The sequence below is a fragment of the Bos indicus genome, chromosome X (genome assembly GCF_029378745.1).
Source record: "Bos indicus isolate NIAB-ARS_2022 breed Sahiwal x Tharparkar chromosome X, NIAB-ARS_B.indTharparkar_mat_pri_1.0, whole genome shotgun sequence".
NCBI classification, from domain to species: domain Eukaryota; kingdom Metazoa; phylum Chordata; class Mammalia; order Artiodactyla; family Bovidae; genus Bos; species Bos indicus.
The window spans coordinates 23,651,296-23,673,986 of record NC_091789.1 but is presented as its reverse complement, the minus strand read 5'-3'; the positions used below and the strand labels follow the sequence as shown (position 1 = coordinate 23,673,986).

The 22,691-nt window shown below is 41.6% G+C and overlaps 1 protein-coding gene across 5 annotated transcripts in view; it reads left to right on the top strand.

The window, feature by feature from the left end:
* The first annotated feature begins 7,129 nt into the window (after nucleotides 1-7,129).
* MCF2 (MCF.2 cell line derived transforming sequence) overlaps nucleotides 7,130-22,691 on the top strand; it is a 125,404-nt gene continuing 109,842 nt past the window's right edge. For 4 of the 5 annotated variants that reach the window (XM_070784608.1, XM_070784606.1, XM_070784605.1 and 1 more), the window contains exon 1: nucleotides 7,130-7,645. In XM_070784608.1, coding sequence (XP_070640709.1) covers nucleotides 7,390-7,645 — 256 coding nt within the window. In that variant the 5' untranslated portion in view covers nucleotides 7,130-7,389. The remainder of the gene's footprint in view (nucleotides 7,646-22,691) is intronic. The other variant, XM_070784609.1, reaches the window with a different exon arrangement.

Here is a 22,691-nt window from a genome sequence, read left to right as displayed (position 1 = left end):
GTTATAAGCCTAGTTCATCCTCAGCCTTCATCCAAGGACATTAAGGAAATACCAAATGACCTGATTTCCAATCATATTCTATTGTTTGACCTGTAGCAAGGGCCCCAACAATTGCACCTAAGAGCAGTTGCACGAAGGTGGATCTGAATGTGTTCTGCAAATTGAAGAATAGAGTCATGCATTTTCTTCTTTTTTATTGAAATGTAGTTGATTTATAATACTGTGTTAGTTTCAGATGTGCAGCATAGTGATTCAGTATTTTTGCAAATTATACTCCATTAGAGGTTATTATATGATATTGGGCATAATTCTCTGTGCTGTACAGTAGATTTTTGTTGCTTGTCTATTTTATACATACTAGTTTGTTACATTTTCTTCTTTTAGCCTTGAGAAACCCTGAGATTATGTTTTTTCCAGTAATGGTCTACAGTAAATTAAAAAACTGTTATTCATCCATTATTACTTTATTCACCCATTCAATTAACTGATATTTCAAGTGTCACCTATATTCCAGGCCCTGGAAGACAGTGCTTAATAAGCTCTTTTTCCTGTCCTCATACTGATGAGAATCAGTGATAGGACAAAGGATCGTGACAGAAGGGGAGTGGCTCAGAAACTGTGGCCAAGCTTTACAGAGGAGGTAATGTGAAGGAGGTAGTCATTTCTAATGACTGTGGAATCCATGGTATGGATGACATACAAGGAGCTCATGTAATCCCAGCCTTCTCTCTCTTTTATCAATTTGCTTGGCTGGCTGTTTATCTTCTGATCATCTATCCATCTACCTACCTACCTACCTCCTCAATGTTTCTTCCAACATTTTCTCAATGCTTACAGATGGCATGCAGTTGAGATTACAGTGTATATTCACTTTGCATACAGACAACCCAATCACCATCAGATCATGAATGTTTTCTCATGGTCTGAAAAATTCCTCAAGGCACTTCCTGGTGGTCTAGGGTTTAAGAATCTGCCAGCCATGCAGGGTACATGGGTTCGCTTCCTGGTCCAGGAAGATTCCACATTTCTCGGAGCAACTAAACCCATGCACCACAGCTATTGAAGCTGCAACTAGAGAAATCCTGAGCACAGCAACAAAAACCCAGTGCAGCCAAAAATAAAAATAAAATAAATTCTTCAAGAATGTCAATTTGAAAAAATGAGAATTTTTATTTGAAGATGATTGTAGATCTATAAGCAGTTATAAGAAATAATGCAGAGAGATCTCATATACCCTTCACCCAGTTTCCCCTAATGACAGTATCTTGTAACATTATTGTATGATATCACAACCAGCATATTGACATTAGTACAATCAAGATACAGAACAGTTCCATCTCAAGGGAATGTCATTTTTGATAACTGCATAATTGATTTTGGAATGTATCATAATTTATTAATCTTGCTATTGTTTGAAATGTAGGTTGCTTCCAATTTGGGAATATAATAAATAATGATATAGAGAATGTCTTTGTATATAAATCTTTGCCAAAATCTCTGATTAATTCTGTAGGGGAAACTCCTGGGAGATTTGCTGAGTCAAAGGATATGTACATTTTTAGGGTCTCAATACTGATTGCCAAACTGCTTTCCAGAAAGTTTGTGTCAACTTACACTCCTGTAGTACATGAAAGTGCTTGGCAGGCCACATTAACTGATGATGTTCAGTATTGTAAAAATCTTTGCCAATTCTGCAAGTGAAAATGATATTTTGAGACTTTTTTGGTGTATTTTTACAAATATGAACATAAAAAATTTATATATATATATGCTTATGTATATATTAGGTTTAAAAATTTTTTAGAGTTATCTCCTATCTTTTGACCATTGCATTTTTCTTATTAATTTATAAATACTCTTTACATGTTAAGGATATTATTTTTAACACCTTTATTGAAATAAAATTAAAATACCATACATTTTGCTCACTTAAACTATACATTTCGGATTTCCCTGGTGGTCCTGTGGTTAAGATTTCACACTTCCACTTCAGGGTGGTTCCCTGATCAGGAAACTAAAATCCTGTCCATCAACAGAGGAATGGATAAAGAATATGTGGTATATATATATGCAATGAACTACATCTCACATAAAAAAGAATGAGATTTTGCCATTTGCAACAACATGAACGGACCTGGAGGGTATTATGTTTAGTGAGATGTCAGACAGAGAAAGACAAATACTGTATGTGAAACCTAAAAAACTAAAACAATATATAAAAAAATTAAAAAAAACAATATACAAAAAATATAATAAAACTCACAGATATAAGAACAAACTATAGTTATGTGTGGGGAAAGGTAAGGTGGGAGGGGAACAATAGGTGGGGGATTAAGAGGTACAAGCTATTATGTATAAAATAAATAAGCAACAAGTATATATAGGGAACACACAGCACAGGGAATATAGCCAATATTTATAATAAGTATATATGACATATAATCTATATAATTTTTGAATCACTATGTTGTATACTTAATACTAATATAATGTTTTAAATCAACTATACCTCAAGAAAAATAGTTCAATGGCTTTTAGCATAGTCACATACTTGAGCATCCTTCTGCACAGCACAATGAATTTTGAAATATTTCATCTCCCGAAAAAGGAATTCTAATCCCTTTAGTTGTTACCCATACTCCCTCCATCCTCCCATTCATTGGCAATCATTATTCTATTTCTGTCTTTATATATTTGCCTATTCTGGACATGTCACATAAATGGGATTATAAAACATGTGGTTTTTGGGACTAGCTTCTTTCACTTAAGCATCTTGTTTTCAAGGTTCATCCTCATTGTAGTATGTACAAGAATTTCATTCCTTTTTAAAGCTCAATAATAATCCAGTGTATGGATATATCACATTTTGTTTATCCATTCATCTATTGATGGACATTTAAGTTGTTTCAACCTTTTGGCTATTATGAATAATGCTGCTCTGAACATTCATGTACAGCTCTCTGTGTGAACACTTCTTCATTCCTCCTGGGTAGATTCATGGGTGTGAGATTGCTGGGGTTATATGGTAATTCTATATTTAACTTTTTGAGGAACTGCTAGACTGTTTTCCACAGTGGCTGCACCATTTTACATTCTCATCAACAATGAATGAGGGTTCCATTTCCTCTACTGTTTTACCAATGCCTGTTATTGTCTGTCTTTTTTGTAATATAATCATTCTAGTGGACTTGAAGTGGTATCTCATTGTGGTTTTGACTTGGATTTACCTGATGGCTAATGATGTTGAACATCTTTCCACCTCTTTCTTGACTATTTGTATATCTTCTTTGGAGAAATGTCTATTTAAATCCTTTGTCCACTTTGAAATTGGCTTGTCTTTTTTATCTTAGAGTTCTAGGAATTGTTTATATATTCTGGACAGTAGACTCTTGACAGATACATGATTTCCAAATATCTTCTCCCATTCTGTGAGTTGTCTTTTTATTTTCCTGATAGTATCTCTCTCTCCTTTTTTTTTTTTTTTTTGGCTGTACCACATGGCTTGTAGAATTCTTAGTTATCTAACCAGAGTCTGAACCCACCCCACAGCAGTGAAAGCCTGGAGTTCTAAAAACTGGACTCCCAGGGGAGTCTCCCTGATAGTGTTTTTGAATGATGATTAAAAAAAAAAAATTATGATACTTAGTTTCTCTGCTTTTTTGTTGCTGTGTTTTTGGTGTGATATCTAAGAAACAATTGCCAAATTCAAGGTGATAAAGATTATGCCTCTGTTATTTTCTAACAGTTTTGTAGTTTTAGCTTTTACATTTAGATCATTAATATACTTTGAATACTTTTTGTATATGATGTAAAGTACAGGTCCAAATTCATTCTTCTGCTCATAGATATCCAGTTGTCTCAGTACCATTTGTTAAAAAATTTTTTTTCTTTCTCCATTGAATTGTCTTGGCATCATGGTCAAAAACAAATTGACTCTAGGTCTGGGCTTCCCTGGTAGCTCAGTTGGTAAAGAATCTGCCTGCAAGGAGACCCCAGTTCAATTCCTGGGTCAGGAAGATCCCCTGGAGAAGGTACAGGCTATCCACTCCAGTATTCTTGGGCTTCCTTCATGGCTCAGCCACTAAAGAATCTGCCCCCAATGCGGGAGATCTGGGTTAGATTTCTGGGTTGGGAAGATCCCCTGGAGAAAGAAATGGCAACCCACTCCAGTATTCTTTCCTGGAGAATCCCACGGACAGAGGAGCCTTTCGGGCTGCAGTCCCCAAGGGGTCGCAAAGAGTTGGAGCCAACTGAAGCGACTTAGCACTTAGCACTAGGTGTAAGGGTTTGTTTCTGGACTCTCAGTTATATTCCACTGACCTATAAGTCTGTTCTAATGTTGGTATCATATTGTTTCCACTTTATTATTGAAGCTTTGTAGTAAGTTGTGAAACTGGCAAGTGTGAGTCCTCCAACAGTATTTTTTTCAAGATTGTTTTGGCTATTCTATATCTCTTGAATCTTATTGTTTTGGAAACTATGTCTTTACTAAAGACTTCCCATTTGTGGTTTGACTTTTTTAATGAGTTTTAATTACACAGAAGTTTTAAATTTTATGTCAGTTTATTGATCTTTTTATTTTTAATGATGATGATCCTTTTTTTCTTCCAGTTTTATTGAGATATAATTGCCATGCAGCACTATATAAGTTTAAGGTATACAGTGTAATGATTTGACTTATATACATCATGAAATGATGACCACAATGAGTTTAGTGAATATTCATCTCATATAGATACAAAATTTTAAAAACAGAGAAAAATATTTTTCCTTGTGATGAGAACTGTTAGAATTTACTCTTTTAACAACTTTTTATGCAACATATAGCAGTGTACTACCTATGTTTTCTTGTAGGAGGTCAGGTCTTACATTTAAGTCTTTAGTCCATTTTGAGTTTATTTTTGTATATGGTGTGAGAAAGTGGTCCAGGTTTCCCAGCACCATTTACTGAAGTGAAGTGAAGTGAAAGTTGCTCAGTCATGTCCGACTCTTTGCAAGTCCATGGACTATACAGTCCATGGGATTCTCCAGGCTAGACTACTGGTGCAGGTAGCCTTTTCCTTCTCCAGGGGATCTTCCTAACCCAGGGATCGAACCCAGGTCTCCTGCATTGTAGGCAGATTGTTTCCCAGATGAGCCACAAGGGAAGCCCACCATTTACTGAAGAGGCTCTTTTCTCCATTGTATATTTTTGCCTCCTGTGTCATAGATTAATTGCCTATATAAGTATGGATTCACTTCTGGGCTCTATTCTGTTCCATTGATCTATGTGTCTGTTTTTGCATTAGTACCATAGTGTTTTGATTACTATTGCTTTGTAGCATAATGTGAAATCAGGGCATCTATTCCTTTTATAATTAGAAAGTTCTTTTTCATTGTTAATTTTCTAATACCCTTCAGAACCTAAATTTATTTTTTTGTTTCCTTCTTTATTTAGAAAATGTGTTACAAAAAAAAATTGCCCATTGTGAAAATTTAATATAATTACCTATGAAGCAAAAAGTGATAGCTCCCCGTAATTAGTTGATTCCTAATTTTACCCTCCGGAGATAACTGCTGTTAGCAATTTGTATCCTTCCTAACCACTTTCTAAGCATAAACATAGGTATAGTGTTTAAGAAGTGGCATCAAACTATAAATATCTTTTTGCATCTTTCTTCACTTGACAGTACAGCAAGGCATCTTTCCATATGTGGATCAATCTCATACTTTTTTTGTTATGCTAAGTAAAGCCTTCTCCACCCTATGATTATAAAAAATATCCTCCTATATAGTCATTTTAGTAGTTTTAGAAACTGCTATTTTTATTTATCTTTAACTTAGTTATTAAAATAAAGTTGTTGTAAAAGAACAACTGTGGTGTCAGTGTAATTCTTAATGTCATCTTGTCCACAGTGTAGAGGGGGGACGTCTCCACACATTCAAGAGAGGGGCTGGAAAACATTGTGCCTGTTAACTTGACACATTTAGATAGAACTTAAACTGCCTAGAGGAAGAGGGTGTGTGTGTGTGTGTGTGTGTGTGTGTGTGTGTGTGTGTGTGTGTGTGTGTGTGTGTGTGTGTGTGTGAATGTGTGTATATTTGCCTTCCTTTCGTAACTCTTGCCTTTTGTATTTGGCTGCACGCATTCTCAAGAGGTGTAGATCAGTGATTTCCCATAGAGCCTTTAAAAGATGGACCAGGAATAATTGGCCTATGTAATATCAGACCACTCTCTTGCCAGAACATTTTGAGAAGAATAAGGATTCAACAAGAAAGAAATGGCAGTTGCAATTCCCATAAAGACTTGTAGCGCTGAAGCAAACTCGTGGTGAATTCCAATGGCACTAACTCAGTTTCAGACTTGCAATTTTTATGCTGACATCCCCAGGCCTCTCCCCCAGTGGCCACAGCTTTCTGAGCAGCAACCGCCCCCACCCCCGCCCACCCCGCCACCCCCCACCCCCACCACGGCTCTGCGGAGTCCGGTAGTTCATCGACCCCATCTCCGGGGGCTTTGGGACAAGGAAGAGGTCGACTCCTTTCCTTCCCACTTCTTGCTTCTTTAAGGGGTCGCCTCCTCTTGCCTTCCGGTTTTCTTCTGGGTTCCGGAGCCCTCTAGGACACGCCAAGATTCCAAAGCCAGAGAGGGATGGCAGCCCAGGTATCTCTACAGGGCGCTTCCTGAGACCCCAGCGTTTGAGAATCAGGACTCAGGACTTAGCACCCCCAAGGGGGCGGGATGTGTGGGTGTGGGTGTTTGCGTTGGGGGTGGGGGGGAGGGCACAGACCCGTTCAGACCCTCCAGGGCTATACCACACTCTTGGCTCCGGCAAGGGTAGGCAATCTTGGCAGGGCCACGAGCAAGCTTTCTCATTGAGCCACTCCCGCGCGTGGCGAATCTGTCTTGGCCAGGGCTAGCCGGATGGGATGCTAGAGTTTCAAGAGTTACCCTGGGAGTGCAAGGCCGGGCCGTCTCCTCCCACCACTTGTGCTCGCCCCGGCCGCCTCCCCTCCCCCGACAATGGGCGTCTCTGCAGGGGTTCTCCCTTTGGGCTACCGGAGTCCCTCCTCCACATCCCCGCCCCCCATCCTTCGGGAAGCTAAAAGGGGGCGTGTGTGCGTTCCCGGGAGGAGTCGCCCTCTGCGGCCACGGCCAGAAGCGCCCCGCTGGAGCCCCAAAGTCCGAGCAAGTTCCCGGCCTCCGGGCGCGCCGCGCTCTCAGCCTCTGGCGCCCACGTCCCCACGAGAGGGCTCGGGGTCGTCGGGCTGTGGTGGCGTCGGCAACGAGCCGGCGGGCAGCTGAACGCCCCCGCCGGAGCCCGGACCAGCGGGGCCGGACGCACGGTGGAGGTCGGCGGCGGCGGTGGCGGGCCGGGCCAGCTGTCCCAGTCGAGCTCCCCGCTGAGGATGGCGGCAGCGGCGGGCTCCCGGTACCACCTGGGCACGGCCCCCGGGCACGCGCTGGGGATACCGGAGCCCCGGACCCTGGCGCCGAGTGGCAGTACCTGGGAACTGCCCCGGAACCGGGACGGCGGCGTGTTAGTGCATGCTACCCAGGACATCCCTCTGCAGGTGGACATGTCCATGGCTCTGCGGCGCGTGCGGATTTCAGATAAGTACAGCAAGAGCTACTTCAGCCTGCTGCAAGCAGCTTCCGTCGCAAGTAAGTTCCCCCCTAGCGCCCGCCGCCCCCCGCCCGGCTCGCGCGCCCCTCTCCTCGCGCGCTCCAGCCCCGGCCGCCGGGCTGCCGGGCGCACTTTGTCCTTCCTCCACTGGCGCCCGATCGCTCGCCCTCCCCTGCCGCCCGCGCCCTTGGCTGGCCCGCCGTTTTCCTCCGGCCCGGGGCTGCGCTGCCGCGGGACCGTGAGAAGGTCCGGGTGGTGCGAGGACGTCTCGGGGCGGGCGAGGAGCGGAGAAGGGACCTGAACCAGCCCGCCGGGGGAGGTGGGGCTGCGCGGTATCTTCCAACTCCGCATCCCGCCGACCAGATGCTCCCCGCCCCCGCCTCCCGAAAGTGCATTTCCTTTGTATGAATGCTGGAAAAGCGGGGCTGGGGGTTGGATCTCACGTTTGGGGAAAGCAAATCCAAAAAAAAAAAAAAAAAAAAACCTCGGATTCGGAGACCTTTGGCACCGCGCTGGGAGGGGGCGTTGTAGAGAAAGCGTGCCGCCGGTGCCTTGGCTTTCTCACTCGGACTAGTGCGTCCTTACAGATGGGTCCACGAGTTTCCTGTCTCCCCGGGGTCCTCACTATAAAGGCAGAAGTTTTCGTCTGCCACTTCCGCGGTGTGGGTGAGGGATGAGAGCGGCGATTGGGGGACCGTGGACGCGGTCACTTGGCGGCCGTGGTGCACACACCGATGCACACGCGTTTACCCCGCCAGAGGGGCCCTGCGATGGGGAGGGTGCAGCTCTGCTATCTTACGTTCAGCCAGGGCTTTTCAGGCAAGTTTTTGAGGTACTGCAATTCACGGATGTGTCTTCCTCGGCAGCCCGTGGTGCTTTTGCCTTAGCAGGTGCTCAGCCTGGCCCAGGAAGTTTTGGCATCCCCAGAAATAGACTTGGAGACAATTTTCTGAAAAATCAGATAGCCGCCACACATGTTCAGAATACTCTGCCTCCTTCTTCTAGGCCAACCCCTGTAGTTAGACTGCAGTAAGCCAAGGCAGCAGCTTATTCTCTTTCAGAAGCCCTCCACGTTTGATTTTTGGGGGTGGGCACTATTGGTTTCCGAGTCTTTCCAGGTGGCACTAGTGGTAACGAACCTGCCTGTCATTGCAAGAGGTGTGAGAAACGCAGGTTCCATCCCTGGGTCTGGAAGATCCCTTGGAGGAGGGCATGGCAACCCACTTCAGTATTCTTGCCCGGAGAATCCCTATGGACAGAGGAACCTGGCGGGCTGCAGCCCTTGGGGGTCGCACAGAGTCCGGCGTGATTGAAGCAACTTAGCATACATACGTACTATGGGTTTCCAGGTGTGATCAAGCAGTAAGGGGAGTGTGGTAATGGGGCACGTGCTCCTTCTTCAGGTGTTGAGCGTCTGAAATGGCTTGAAATGCTTACACCAGACCCTCACTGGAACCTGGGCAGCTCAGGAAAGTGTGGGGAGTCCTTTGTGTCTTGTGTTTGCCTCTTGCATCTTCCTGAGAGTGAAAAAAAATCTCCATAGAAGAAATGTATGCTTTCTTAACAAACATCAAATTAGCTGTGCTATGAACTCGAAGTTGACATTTCTACTCCAGTGATTTCTCTGTTTCTATAGTTGGGTGCGGTGTTTCATCCTCCTTACCTCTGTAGGCTCTAGCATGTTGGCAGGCTTCTGTCGCCTCAGCATTATAAGTCACAGCACCTGAATGACACCGGTTGCTGTGCTGTGTTTTTACACGGGCAAACGGTGCTGTTTTGCCTTTCAGCATTTTTAGTAGCTGGCTGGACCAACAGAACATCCTGGGAGTGGTCTGTAGCTAGCTTGGCTGTTAAGACATACACCCTAGGATGATAGTTTTATGTGTGGAAAGGATTTCATCTATTTAAAAATTATTCATCCATTTAAAACATATATTTACAAGGCTTTTCATCGCAGGACAGAACTTTCCAAGAGATCATTTCAAGGATGATCATTTAGAGCCTGCTCGCTACCAGGATGTGCCAAGGTGTAATAAACAAATTACACCTGTTTGTGCAGGATCCGTTGTGGGGTAGCCAGAAAAGGCTCTGCTGACTCGACAGAGGAAGTTAAGGGAAGACTTCAGGGAGAGAGTGAAGAAGGATCTGCAACTTTAAGGATGCAGCCAAATGTCCAGGTGGATCGGAGACTGAGCACGGAATGTGGTGGGGAAAGGTAGGGAGAGGTCATCTAGGCAAAGGAGGAAATAAGATGTAGGCAAAGGAGGAAATAAGATGTGGCCAAAAGAGTAGAAAGGGGACAGCATCGTAGGTTGGGGGAGTCTTTTTTGTAATGATGGGAGTGGAAAGTGTGGGAAACACAGGAGATCAATTTGGAGGAGTAGGCAGAGGCTGGATCAGGCATGTTAAAGGGCTTTACTTTGTAGGGCAGTGGGGAGCCGTCAGAGCATTGTGAATAGAGGAATAGAGCAAGGCTGCTGCATAGGGTTGTACGGGCGCACAGGGCGCACAGTAGTGGGCTGTATTAGTGTGTGGTAGAGCTTCTTACTTTTGCAAATATGACTCTGGAGGTTGTAGGGAGGACCCAGTGTGTGGCATATGGAGCAGAGGAGGAAGTACAAAAATAGGGCTGCCAGTTAGAGGGCAGTTGGAACAAGCTGGGCGAGAGTGGACGAAGGCATGGACTGAGTCAGTTCAGGGAATGGGGAGAAGGAGAGAAGCTCAGTTCAGTTTAGTCAGTCGCTCAGTCGTGTCTGACTCTTTGCGACCCCATGAATCGCAGCAGACCAGGCCTCCCTGTCCATCACCAACTCCCGGAGTTCACTCAAACTCATGTCCATCGAGTTGGTGATGCCATCCAGCCATCTTATCCTCTGTCGTCCCCTTCTCCTCCTGCCCCCAATCCCTCCCAGCATCAGAGTCTTTTCCAATGAGTCAACTCTTTGCATGAGGTGGCCAAAGTACTGGAGTTTCAGCTTTAACATCATTCCTTCCAAAGAACACCCAGGGCTGATCTCCTTTAGAATGGACTGGTTGGATCTCCTTGCAGTCCAAGGGACTCTCAAGAGTCTTCTCCAACACCACAGTTCAAAAGTATCAATTCTTCGGCGCTCAGCTTTCTTCACAGTCCAACTCTCACATCCATACATGACCACAGGAAAAACCATAGCCTTGACTAGAAGGACCTTTGATGGCAAAGTAATGTCTCTACTTTTTAATATGCTCTCTAGGTTGGTCATAACTTTTCTTCCAAGGAGCAAGCATCTTTTAATTTCATGGCTGCAGTCACCATCTGCAGTGATTTTGGAGCCCCCAAAAATAAAGTCTGCCACTGTTTACCCATCTATTTCCCATGAAGTGATGGGACCAGATGCCATGATCTTCGTTTTCTGAATGTTGAGCTTTAAGCCAACTTTTTCACTCTCCTCTTTCACTTTCATCAAGAGGCTTTTGAGTTCCTCTTCACTTTCTGCCAGAAGGGTGGTGTCATCTGCATATCTGAGGTTATTGATATTTCTCCCAGCAATCTTGATTCCAGCTTGTGCTTCTCCCAGCCCAGCATTTCTCATGATGTACTCTGCATATAAGTTAAATAAGCAGGGTGACAATATACAGCCTTGACATACTCCTTTTTGGGAATTGAAAGAGTAGAATTGATTTGACTTGGTGGCTAGTTGTGAGGTTTGAGGAACAGTGCAGGAGATTAGGTCGTTGCAGGTTTCTCATTAAAGTGATGAGGCAGGGAGAGATAAAAGACCAGGAATGGAGGAGGGAGAGGAAATTTGGGGTTCAGTTTTGGATATGTGGTTTCTTCATTCAGGGAGAGTGAACCCATAGGTCTAGAGCTGGGAAGAAGTGAAATTATTTCTTATAGTCATCCGTGGCACCCATCAAACAATTCCTGGCATGCAAGTTCTTTCCTTAAATGACTTCTTTGGGTTATCTTCATCACTCAGAAAATCTAGCCTAGATGGAGCCCATACTTAGTATAAAATTACCTTTTGAACTTGCCCTTGAATAGAGGTGTCTTCCCCCCTCACACTTTCCTTACCCGATGACGGAGAAAAAAAGAAAAAAAAAGAAAGAAATGTTTTTCGTTCCTTGTAGTCCAAAAGAAGGCAAACTGTCTCTGTAACAGAGAAGTAGTTGTGAAAACTTGTTCACTGCAAATTTGATTTTGTCAGAGTTTAGCTGTGTAAATCACAACAACAAAAAAGATCTGTAAATCACAACAAAAGTTAATTATTTAATATACGTTGCAATATGGTATAAAATGGATTCCAAATGATAATGGGTTACTTACTGCTACTGCTACTGCTAAGTCAATTCAGTCGTGTCCGACTCTGTGCGACCCCATAGGCGGCAGCCCACCAGGCTCCCCTGTCCCCGGGATTCTTCAGGCAAGAACACTGGAGTGGGTTGCCATTTCCTTCTCCAATGCATGAAAGTGAAAAGTGAAAGTGAAGTCACTCAGTCGTATCCGACTCTTAGTGACCCCATGGACTGCAGCCTTCCAGGCTCCTCCGCCCATGGGATTTTCCAGGCAAGAGTACTGGAGTGGGGAGCCATTGCCTTCTCCAGGGTCACTTACTGGGTAACACTAATTTCTCAGTGATTCCACATAAATGATTTTCTGGGTAACTGAAGTTTCAGCACTTTTAGAGCTTGATTTTTTTCCCTCTTTCCAATCTAACCATTTTAGATGGAAAGCTTTTCAAAAAGATTATTTACCTTCCTGACTCCTGAACCTGGAAATAATTGCATCTTTTCCTGATGTTTCAAGATTATCCTTATAATAGCATTAGTTATTTTAATTTGTTCTATATAGTGTTGCCTCAAGGGCTCCTAAACCGTGATGGGTCTGTTTGTCCTCATATTAAATTGGGCACAGATTGTTCTGCCTCTTAATTTGCAATGCCTGGTTTTCTAATCTTTCCATATATCCCCTCTCTGTTAGCTGCCGTTTCTTTTTCCTTCTTTTTTTTTTTTTTGAGGCGTAGTTGCCTTACAATGTTGTGTTAGTTTCTGCGCTACAACAAAGTGAATCAGCTATATGTATACCTATATCCCCTCCCTCTTGTGCCTTCCTCCCACCCCTCATAGCTGCCATTTCTTGCTGCTGTTATTTTAACTGTTTCTACCAGCCAGCAGTTACTGCCTGATCCTCTAATCTCCCTCCTTCATTGCCCATTCTGGTGTGTTATGAGCTAGAAAACGAGAGAACCACACCTGTTAGTGTTGTTTGCAAAATATGAGTAAATAGACTATGAGTACGGTTGTGGGGATTCTGCTTCTATTAATAGTAATGTATATGAACTTTAGTATGATCTCTTCGGGTTGCATAAAAGCTTTTTTTTTTAAGATTGAAGTATACTTGACTTATCCAATATTATGTTAGTTTTGATAGTACAACATAGTGATTCAGTATTTTTATAAATTATTCTGCAAATAAAGTTATTACAAAATATTGGTTGTGTTCCCCGTACTGTACTTCTTTTATACCTAGTACTTTGCACCTCTCAATCCCCTTCCCCATCTTGCTCCTCCTTCCTTCCCACTCCCCCTGGTAACCACTAGTTTACCTAGTATCTATATCTGTGTGTCTATTTCTGTTCCTAAAAGCTGTTTGTTTTTTCCCTAGTTCTTAGTTGTGTCCTGGAGGGTTGAGGCTGTTAAATCAGTTATGACTGAAACCTGTGTTCTCTTACAATTTGAACTATTACAATTTGTGAAATTGTAAGTTTACTTTCTTATAAAGGAAACAGATAAACATATTAAAAATCCATCAGAAAATTGAGATTCATTTTATTCATTGCATTTCTTGGGCATGCCTGCAAATGCTTGGCACTAGGAGGCATTTCAGTCTTAGGAGTTGCTCCCAAGGATTGAAAGCAAAAGTCCCTCTATGGTATCTTCTCAACCAAGCACTCTCTGAAGGCTCAATAAAAAACCTGCTCCTCACCTGCTCCAGCACAGAAGCAGAGGTCGGCCCCCTAAGAGAGATACCTCCTTTCTGATCCAGGTCTTATTCCGAACCCAGCAAGAGGCCGTCCTCTCATTTCTTTTTCACCCAAAGCCCACCCCTCACTGTGTATGTATGGCGAATGTAAGGCTTTGACTGGCTTCTTGTTCATTTCAGCACTGGCAAGGTGACAGTGAACAAAGACCTAAGAGAGGGTAGGATGTCACCAGAGGGGTCTGAGGGAGTGTTCTAGGCAGAAGGGACAATAAGTATAAAAGCCTTGAGATGGAAAAATACTGACAAATTCAAGGAATGGGAAGAGAACCAGTGTGGCAGAAGTTACGTGTGTGCGTGTGTGTGAGAGAGAGAGACAGAGACAGAGACAGACAGAGATGAAGCCAGAGAAGTAACAGGTCTGAATCATAAAGGGCATGGTAAGGACCTTGGCTTTTACTCTGAGTCACATGAGGAGCCATAGGCAGGTTCTGAGCAAAGGAGAGACAAACTTACCTCACATCCAGAACAAGTTCACCAATTTGGAGGCTGCAAAGATTGATGATGGTGGGTTGAACCAGAGAGGTAATGATGGAAGTGGTGAGCGTCTGGGTATATTTTGAAAGTAGACCCAAAATTATTTGCTCATGGTTTGGATGTGGGCCCTGAGAGCAAGGCTGCATCAAGGATGACTGAAAATTTGGGCCTGAGCAAGCGGATGGAAGGAATTGTCATCGATGGAGATGCCTGCAGGTGGAGCAGGGTGTGGCGAAATCATGAGGATTAGAAGTTTGCTTTGAGGGGGAATTCCCTGGTGGTCCAGTGGTTAGGACTCAATGCTTTCACTGCTATAGGTCCAGGTTCAATCCCATGAGCCATGTGGCACAGCCCAAAAAAGAGTTTGGTTTAGGACCTAATAATTTTGAGGTGTCTATTCAGTGTCCGTGCAGAGTTGTTGAGTTGGCAAATGGATATAGAAATCTGGTCTTCAGGGAAGGGATCTGGCTTGGGGATATCAACTTGGGAGTCATCAGCCTCGTAGGTGGTATTTAAAGCCTGGATGAATGAGTCTAGAGATCAGTGAGAAGGGACAGTTGTTTGTTTCCCTCAATAAAGACTTGGGGATAACCTTTTCCCCAGATCTTATTTAATAGAGCACAAGTGGAAGCCATGCTCCAAAGAGTCAAATCATTTCTGTGGTTTGTTGTTCAAATGTTTGCACTGTCTGATTTGCTCACAGGTCACTTTGACTCACGTTCCTTTGCTCAGAATCTGGAACCAGAATAATCTATTCCTGGAGGTAAAGAAGTCTGAAGGCAAAAGGAGAAGGGGGCGACAGAGGATGAGATGGTTAGATAGTATTACCAACTCAATGGACATGAATTTGAGCAAACTTTGGTAGACAGTGGAGGACAGAGGAGCCTGGCATGCTACAGTCCATGGGATCGCAACTCTTACAGTTCTAAGAGTCAGACATGACTTAGTGACTTGACAACAACAAAGAAGAGGTCTAGGAGAGCTCTCCAAAGAGAAACTACAATTTCAGTGCTGCTGCTGCTGCTACTAACTCACTTCGGTCGTGTCTGACTCTGTGCGACCCCATAGACGGCAGCCCACCAGGCTCCCCTGTCCCTGGGATTCTCCAGGCAAGAACACTGGATTGGGTTGCCATTTCCTTCTCCAATGCATGAAAGTGAAAAGTGAAAGTGAAGTCGCTCAGTCGTGTCTGACTCTTAGCGACCCCATGGGCTGCAGCCTACCAGGCTCCTCTGTCCATGGGATTTTCCAGGCAAGAGTACTGGAGTGGGGTGCCATCGCCTTAATATTTATGGGCATAAGAAATCTTCAGTTTAGTCATTCGTGACTTAAATTCCTGAGGCAGATGAATTCCTTCCCATATTATTCTTTCTTCAGCAGAAATACCAAGGAGCCACTATTGCTTTCCAATTGAGAAGACCTTTATCAGTTACTTCCTATCATTTTCAATTCATGGTATAATTTTTTAAAAAACAATCATATGTTAATGGAAGGGCTTCCCTGTTAGCTCAGATGGTAAAGTATCCACGTGCAATGCAGGAGACCTGGGTTCAATCCCTGGTTTGGGAAGATCCCGTGGAGTAGGGCATGGCAACTCACTCCAGTATTCTTGCCTGGAGAATCCCATGGACAGAGGAGCCTGGCAGGCTACAGTCTATCGGGCTGAAAGGAGTCGAACACGATTGAGCGACTAAGCACATGTACATGCACGTGTTAATGAAAAAATAAAAAGCTCATGGCATATTAGAAAGAAGGAACAGTTTATACTTACAATAAAGTTTGGGGCTTTATAAAATAGTTGAATTAGCAAATATAGTGACATTTTAATATGCTGAAATGTACTTCGAAAAGTAATTATCTCCTTTCTGACTTTCAAATATTTACCAGTGATATTGCTGCCTTTGCCAGGAAGAAGTTAAGTTGTCTGGTTCACCCCGCAGATACTGGGAAACCAGACTTATTAACAGCACTTATAATTTACATTTGTGTATTCATCTCTGGAAAATTATGAGCCAGCAACTTAATGGAGATTTGTCTGCTCCGTTTTCAGATAATTTTTGCATTAATCTGAAAAGGGAAGGTGGAAAAAGTTTTGTCAGCAAGAGGCAGACGGGAAAAATAGGATCCCTTCTAGTTTTTTTTTTTTTTTAAACAGCGTTAAGAAAGATAGTGCTAAGTCGTGTCCAACTCTTGTGATCCCATGAACTGTAGCCTGCCAGGCTCCTCTGTCCATGGGATTCTCCAGGCAAGAATACTTGAGTGGGTTGCCATTTCCTGCTCCGGGAGAACTTACCGACCCAGGAATTGAACCCAGGTCTCCCTCATTGCAGGCAGATGCTTTACCAACTGAACTATGTGAGAAGCCCACATGCCATACAATTAACCCACTGAAAGTATACATTTCAGTAGGTTTTAGTATAGTCACAGTCGTGCATTCATTACCACAAGTTTAGAACATTCCCATCACCCCCAAAAGAAACCTTCATGCCCATTAGCCATGACCCCTCATTTCCTCCCCTCGGCCCTTCCCACCAGCCCCTGGCAGCCACTCATATCCTTTCTATCTTTAAAGATGTGCCTATTCTGGACATTTCAGATAAATAGAATATATGATCTTTTGTGTCTGGCTTCTTTCACTTAACATAATGTTCTCAAGTTTCATCCGTATTGTAGCATGTGCCAGTATTCATTCTTCTGTCTGACTGCATATTTTAATTATCGGTTCTTCAGTTGATGGACATTTGAATTATTTCCATCTTTATCTGTTATGAATAATGTTACTATGAATATTTTTATACAAGTTTCTGTGTGGACATGTTTTCACTTCTCTTGAGTATATATGGAGGAGTGGATTTGCTAGGTCATAGAGTCACTGTTGAGTTTTATCATTGAGGAACTCCCTGACTTCCAAAGCAGCTGTAACATTTCATTCGTATCATCATTGTAGGAGGGTTCCATTTTCTCCACATCTTCTGAGGACTTGTTTGATTCCAGCCATTCTAGTGGGTGTGAAGTGGTTTCACATTGTGGTTTTGATTTGCATTTCCCGAATGGCTAGTGAAACTGAGGACATTTTCATGTGTTTATTGGCCACTTGTATGCTGTATCTTTTTTGGATAAATGTGCAGATTCTCGGCCCATTTTTAAATTGGGCTATTTCTCTTTTTACTATTTAGTTGTAAGAGTTCTTTATGTAGTCTGGATTCAAGGATCCTTATAAAATATTAATTTGCAAATATTTTCTCCTGTTCTGTGAATTATCTTTCATTTAATTGATGGTTTCATTTGAAGCACAAGCCTTTTTAACTTAGGAGTCAAATTTACCTATTTCTCTCTTTTTTTTGAGTTTCTGTTTTCAATTCTCTTTTAAAATTGAGATATAATCGACATATTAGTTTCAGGTATATGATATAATGATTCAGTAGTTGTATATTTGGAAATGATTACCTAAATAAGCCTAATTAACGTCTATCACCACACTTTGATTTGCTCTGTTAGCAACTTTCAAGTGTGCAGTAAAATGTTTTTAACTATAGTCACTCTGCTGTACATTACACCCCCATGACTTATTTATTTCATAACTTACAATTTGTACCTTTTTACTTCCTTCACCCATGTCTCCCACCCACATTCCATCTCCCACCTCTGGCAACCATCAGTCTGTTCGCTTTGGTTTTTTTTTTTTAAGATTCCACATATAAGTGGAATCATTATATGATATTTGTCTTTCTCTGTCTAACTTACTTCACTTAGCATAATACCCTCAAATCCATCTATGTTGTCTCAAATGGCAAGATTTCCTTCTTTTCTATGGCTGAATAATATTCCATTGTACATATATACCATAGCTTCTTTATCTGTTTATCCATTGATGGACACTTAGGTTTTTCTGTCTTGGCTATTTGTAAATAATGTTGCAATGAACATGAGGGTGCATATATCTTTTTGAGTTGTTGTTTTCATTTTCTTTGGATAAATATCCAGAATTTATCCAGAAATAAAAAATCCAGAATTGCTGGATCATATGGCAATTTCATTTTTAATTAATTTTTAAAAATTTTTGGTTGCACTGGATCTTCATTGCTGCGAGAGGGCTTTCTCTGTTTGTAGAGAGTGGGGGTTACTCCGTAGTTGTGGTGTACGGGCTTAGTTGCTCCTCAGCATGTGGAATCTTCCTCTACCAGGGATCAAACCTATATACCCTACATTGGCACATGGATTCCTATCCACTGTACCACCAGGGAAATCTTCATTTTTAATTTTTTGAGGAACATCCATCCTGTTTTCCATAGTGACTGCACCAGTTTACATTAACACAAGGGTTCCTTTTTCTCCTCATCCTCTCCAACATTTGTTATTTCTTCTCTTTTTGATAATAGCTATTCTTACAAAGTGTGAGGTTATATCTCACTGTGGTTTTGATTTACATTTTCCTTGTGCCTAGTGATGTTAAACATCTTTTCTTGTGTGTACCTGTTGGCTTGTTTTTTTCTCTTGTTTTTTGTGCTTTGGGTGTCATATATAGTATTACCTAATCATTGTGCTGTGTTACTTGCTCAGTTGTGTCTGACTCTTTGCGACCCCAGGCTCCTCTGTCTATGGGATTCTTCAGGGAAGAATACTGGAGTCGGTTGCCAGGGGATCTTCCCAACCCAGAGATTGAATCCAGGTCTCCTGCATTGTAGGCAGATTCTTTACCGTCTGAACCACCCGGGAAGCCCCACCTAATCCTAGATCACAAAGAACTCCACTTATATTTTCATCTGAGTTTTATAGTTCTAGGTCTTACATTTTGGTCTTTGATAGATTTTTTTAGTTGATTTTTGTATACGATGTGAGCTATGGGTTCAATTTCATCCTTTTAACCATGTGCCTATACACAGGTGTTCCTAGCACCATTTATTGAAAAAAACATTATTTCCCCGCTAAAATGTCTTGGTACCTTGGTTTAAAATGAGTTGACCATAGATGTAAGGGTTTATTTCTGGACAATTCCATTCCACTGATCTATCTGTAAGTCTGTCATTATACTTGTATCATACTGTCTTGATTATTGTAACTGTGTACTCAATTTTGAAATCAGAAACTGTGAGTTTTCCCACTTTGTTCTTTTTCAAGATTGTTTTGGCTATCTTGGGACACTGGCATTTCCATATTAATTTTAAGATTAGCTTGTCATTTTCTGCATACAAAAACTAGCTAGAATTTTAGTAGGGATTGCATTGACTCTATAGATCAATTTAGGGAATGTCTGAATCTCATTTTTGTGTTGTGCAAATTGAGGTTTCCCCCCAATGTAGTGCATTCATACTTAAGATATTTGATAATTATGTACTCTAATGCTTTTCTGGCCTATCAGTGCTCACATTAGATGGTTATTCATGTGTAGATTTTCAAGAATTTAGTTAGAGTTATGATATATTAATATGATTATTAATATGATATATTAATTCATTCTTATTATGGTAATTCTAGAGATCTTGCTAACAGTTTAAGGAGCAAAAAAAGAAAAAAAACATAAATATCCACAGGAGTTCTCCTGAAGAAAAAAAAAAATCACAATGAAAACAAAAGCAACAACAAAATATAATCACAAACTCAGTTGCCTTAGTGTTTGTGATTCAGCATTTGATGTGTGAGTTTGTGTGTGACTGGAGTGGGTTAACATAGGGAAAATGAGAAGCATGTGTTTTTATACCATATTGACCAGGAATCTGCAAAAGACCTTCTCATGCTGGACAATACCATTTGTCCATCAAATGTATAATCCACTTCCCTTGGCAGCAGATATCTTTTAGGAAAATAGATTGCAGTGGCTGGACAGTTAAGCTTGTGCCAACTCTGCCATGGATTTGCTGATGCTTTAAGCAGGAAAAACATTTACTTATCCATATTTTTACATATAGTTCTCTTTATGGTAAGATTCAGTCCCTCTCAAAATTTACCTATATGTATTGGGTTCCCAAGTAATGAATTGACTAGGCCTTGATCCTTAGGCAGGTTCCCCAGACAATCACAGCTCCAGCTGTTGTACTAGGAAAATGTGCAGTCTCTGTTGTCAAAGTGGGCTTCCTTGGTGGCTCTGTGGTGAAGAATCTGCCTGCCAATGCAGGAGACATGGGTTCGATCCCCAATCTGGGAAGATCCCACATACCATGGAACAACGAAGCCTGAGTACCATAACTATTGAGCCTGTGCTCTAGAGCCTGGGAGCCTCAACTACTCAGCCCGTGTGCCACAACTGTTGAAGTTGGCACACCCTGGAGCCCATGCTCTGAAACAAGAGAAGCCATTGCAATGAGAAGCCTGGGCACTGTAACTAGAGAGTAACCCCTGCTTACCACAGCTAGACAAAAAGCCTACCCAGCAATGAAGACACAGCAAAAATAAATAAATAAAATTATAAGAATAAGAATTATAAATTATAATTATATAATATCATGATTCACAATTTTTAAAAATATTTTAAAAATGAAAGTTATTATAGAATACGGACTCTATTCCCTGTGTTGTACGATATATCCTTGTTGCTTATCTTATCCATAATAGTTTGTTCCTCTTGATCCCCTAAGCCTATATTGCCCCTCCCCCTTTCTTTCTCCCCACTGGTAACCATTAGTTGGTTCTCTGTATCTGTGGGTCTGTTTCTTTTATTATATTCACTAGTTTGTCTATTTTTTAGATTCTACCTATAAGCAATACCATACAGTATGGTACTGACACAAAAAAAGACACATAGATCAATGGAACAGAATTCAGAGCCCAGAAATAAGCTCATGCACCTATGATCAATGAATCTACAACAAAGGAGACAATAATATATACAATGGAGAAAAGACAGTCTCTTCAATAAGTGGTGCTAAGAAACTGGACAGCTACCTATAAAAGAATGAAATCAGAATATTCTCTAACACTATAGACAAAAATAAACTCAAAATGGATTAAAGACCTAAATGTAAGAGGAAAAACCATAAGACTCCTAGAGGAAAACGTAGGCAGAACACTCTTTGACATAAATCATAGCAATATTTTTTTGGATGTCTCCTAAAGTAAAGGAAATAAAAGTAAAAATAAACAAACGGGACCTAATTAAACTTAAAAGCTTTTGCACAGCAAATCAAGAAGGCAACCTACAGAATAGGGGAAAACATTTGCAAATCATATAACCAATAAGGGGTTAATATCCAAAATATATTGAGTTGGTCAAAAGGTTCATTTGAGTTTTTCCATAGCATCTTATGGAAAACCCAAATGAACCTTTTGGCCAACCTAATGTAAATAGCTCATACAACTCAACATCAAAAAAAAAGAACAACCCAACAATCCCATTACTGGGCATATACCCTGAGGAAGCCATAATTGAGAAAGACGCATGTACCCAATGTTCATTGTTCCACTGTTTACAATAGCTAGGACATGGAAGCAACTTAGATGTCTATCAAGAGATGAATAGATAAAGAAGTTGTGGTATATATGCACAAGGGAATATTACTCAGCTATAAAAAGGAATGCATTTGAGTCTGTTCTAATGAGGTGGATGAGCCTAGAGCCTATTATACAGAGTGAAGTAAGTCAGAAAGAGAAAGACAAATATCATATATTAATGCATATATATGGAATCTAGAAGGATGGTGCTGATGAGCCTGTCTGCAGGGCAGCAATGGAGATGCAGACATAGAGAACAGACTTGTGGACACAGTGGGGGTGGAGGGGGTGGAACGAATTGAGAGAGTAACTTTGAAACATATACTTTACCATGTGCAAAATTAGATAGCCAGTGGAAATTTGCTGTATGACTCAGGGAACTCAAACTGGGGCTCTGTAACAACCTGGAGGAGTGGGGTGGGGAGGGAGATGGGAGGGAGGTTCAAGAGGGAGGGGACATATGTATACCTATGACTGATTCATGTTAATGTATAGCAGAAACCAACACAATATTGTAAAGCAGTTATCCTCCAGTTAAAAATAAATAATAAAAAAAGTGAACAACCTGATTAAAGAGTGGGCAGAAGACTTGAATAGACATTTTTAAAAAGAGGATGTGCAGATGGACGACAGGAACATAAACAGATGCTCAACATTGCTAATCATCAGAGAAATGCAAATCAAAACAACAATGAGGTATCACGTCACTCCTGTCGAAGTGGCTATTGTCAAAAAGACCATGAATAACAAATGTTAGTGAGGATGTGGGGTACTGAGGAAAACGGTATGGAGGTTTCTTGAAAAACTAAAAAAAAAAAAAAAAAAGAATTACCATATGACCTAGCAATTCAACCCCTGGGTGTATATCCAAAGGAAACAAAAATACTAATTAGAAAATATACATGCACCCTCAGTGTTCATAGCAGCATTATTTACAATAGCCAAGACATGGAAGCAACCTAAGTGTCAACAGATGAATGGATAAAGAATATGTGATACACACACACAGACATACACACACTGGAGTATTACTCAGTCATAAAAAAGAATGAAATTTTGCTATTTGCAGCAAAGTGGATGGACCTGAAGGGTATTATGCTAAGTGAAATAAGAGAAAGAAATTGTCTTTGGTTTTTAAGTTATTTATAAGCAGTCAGTTTGGATGT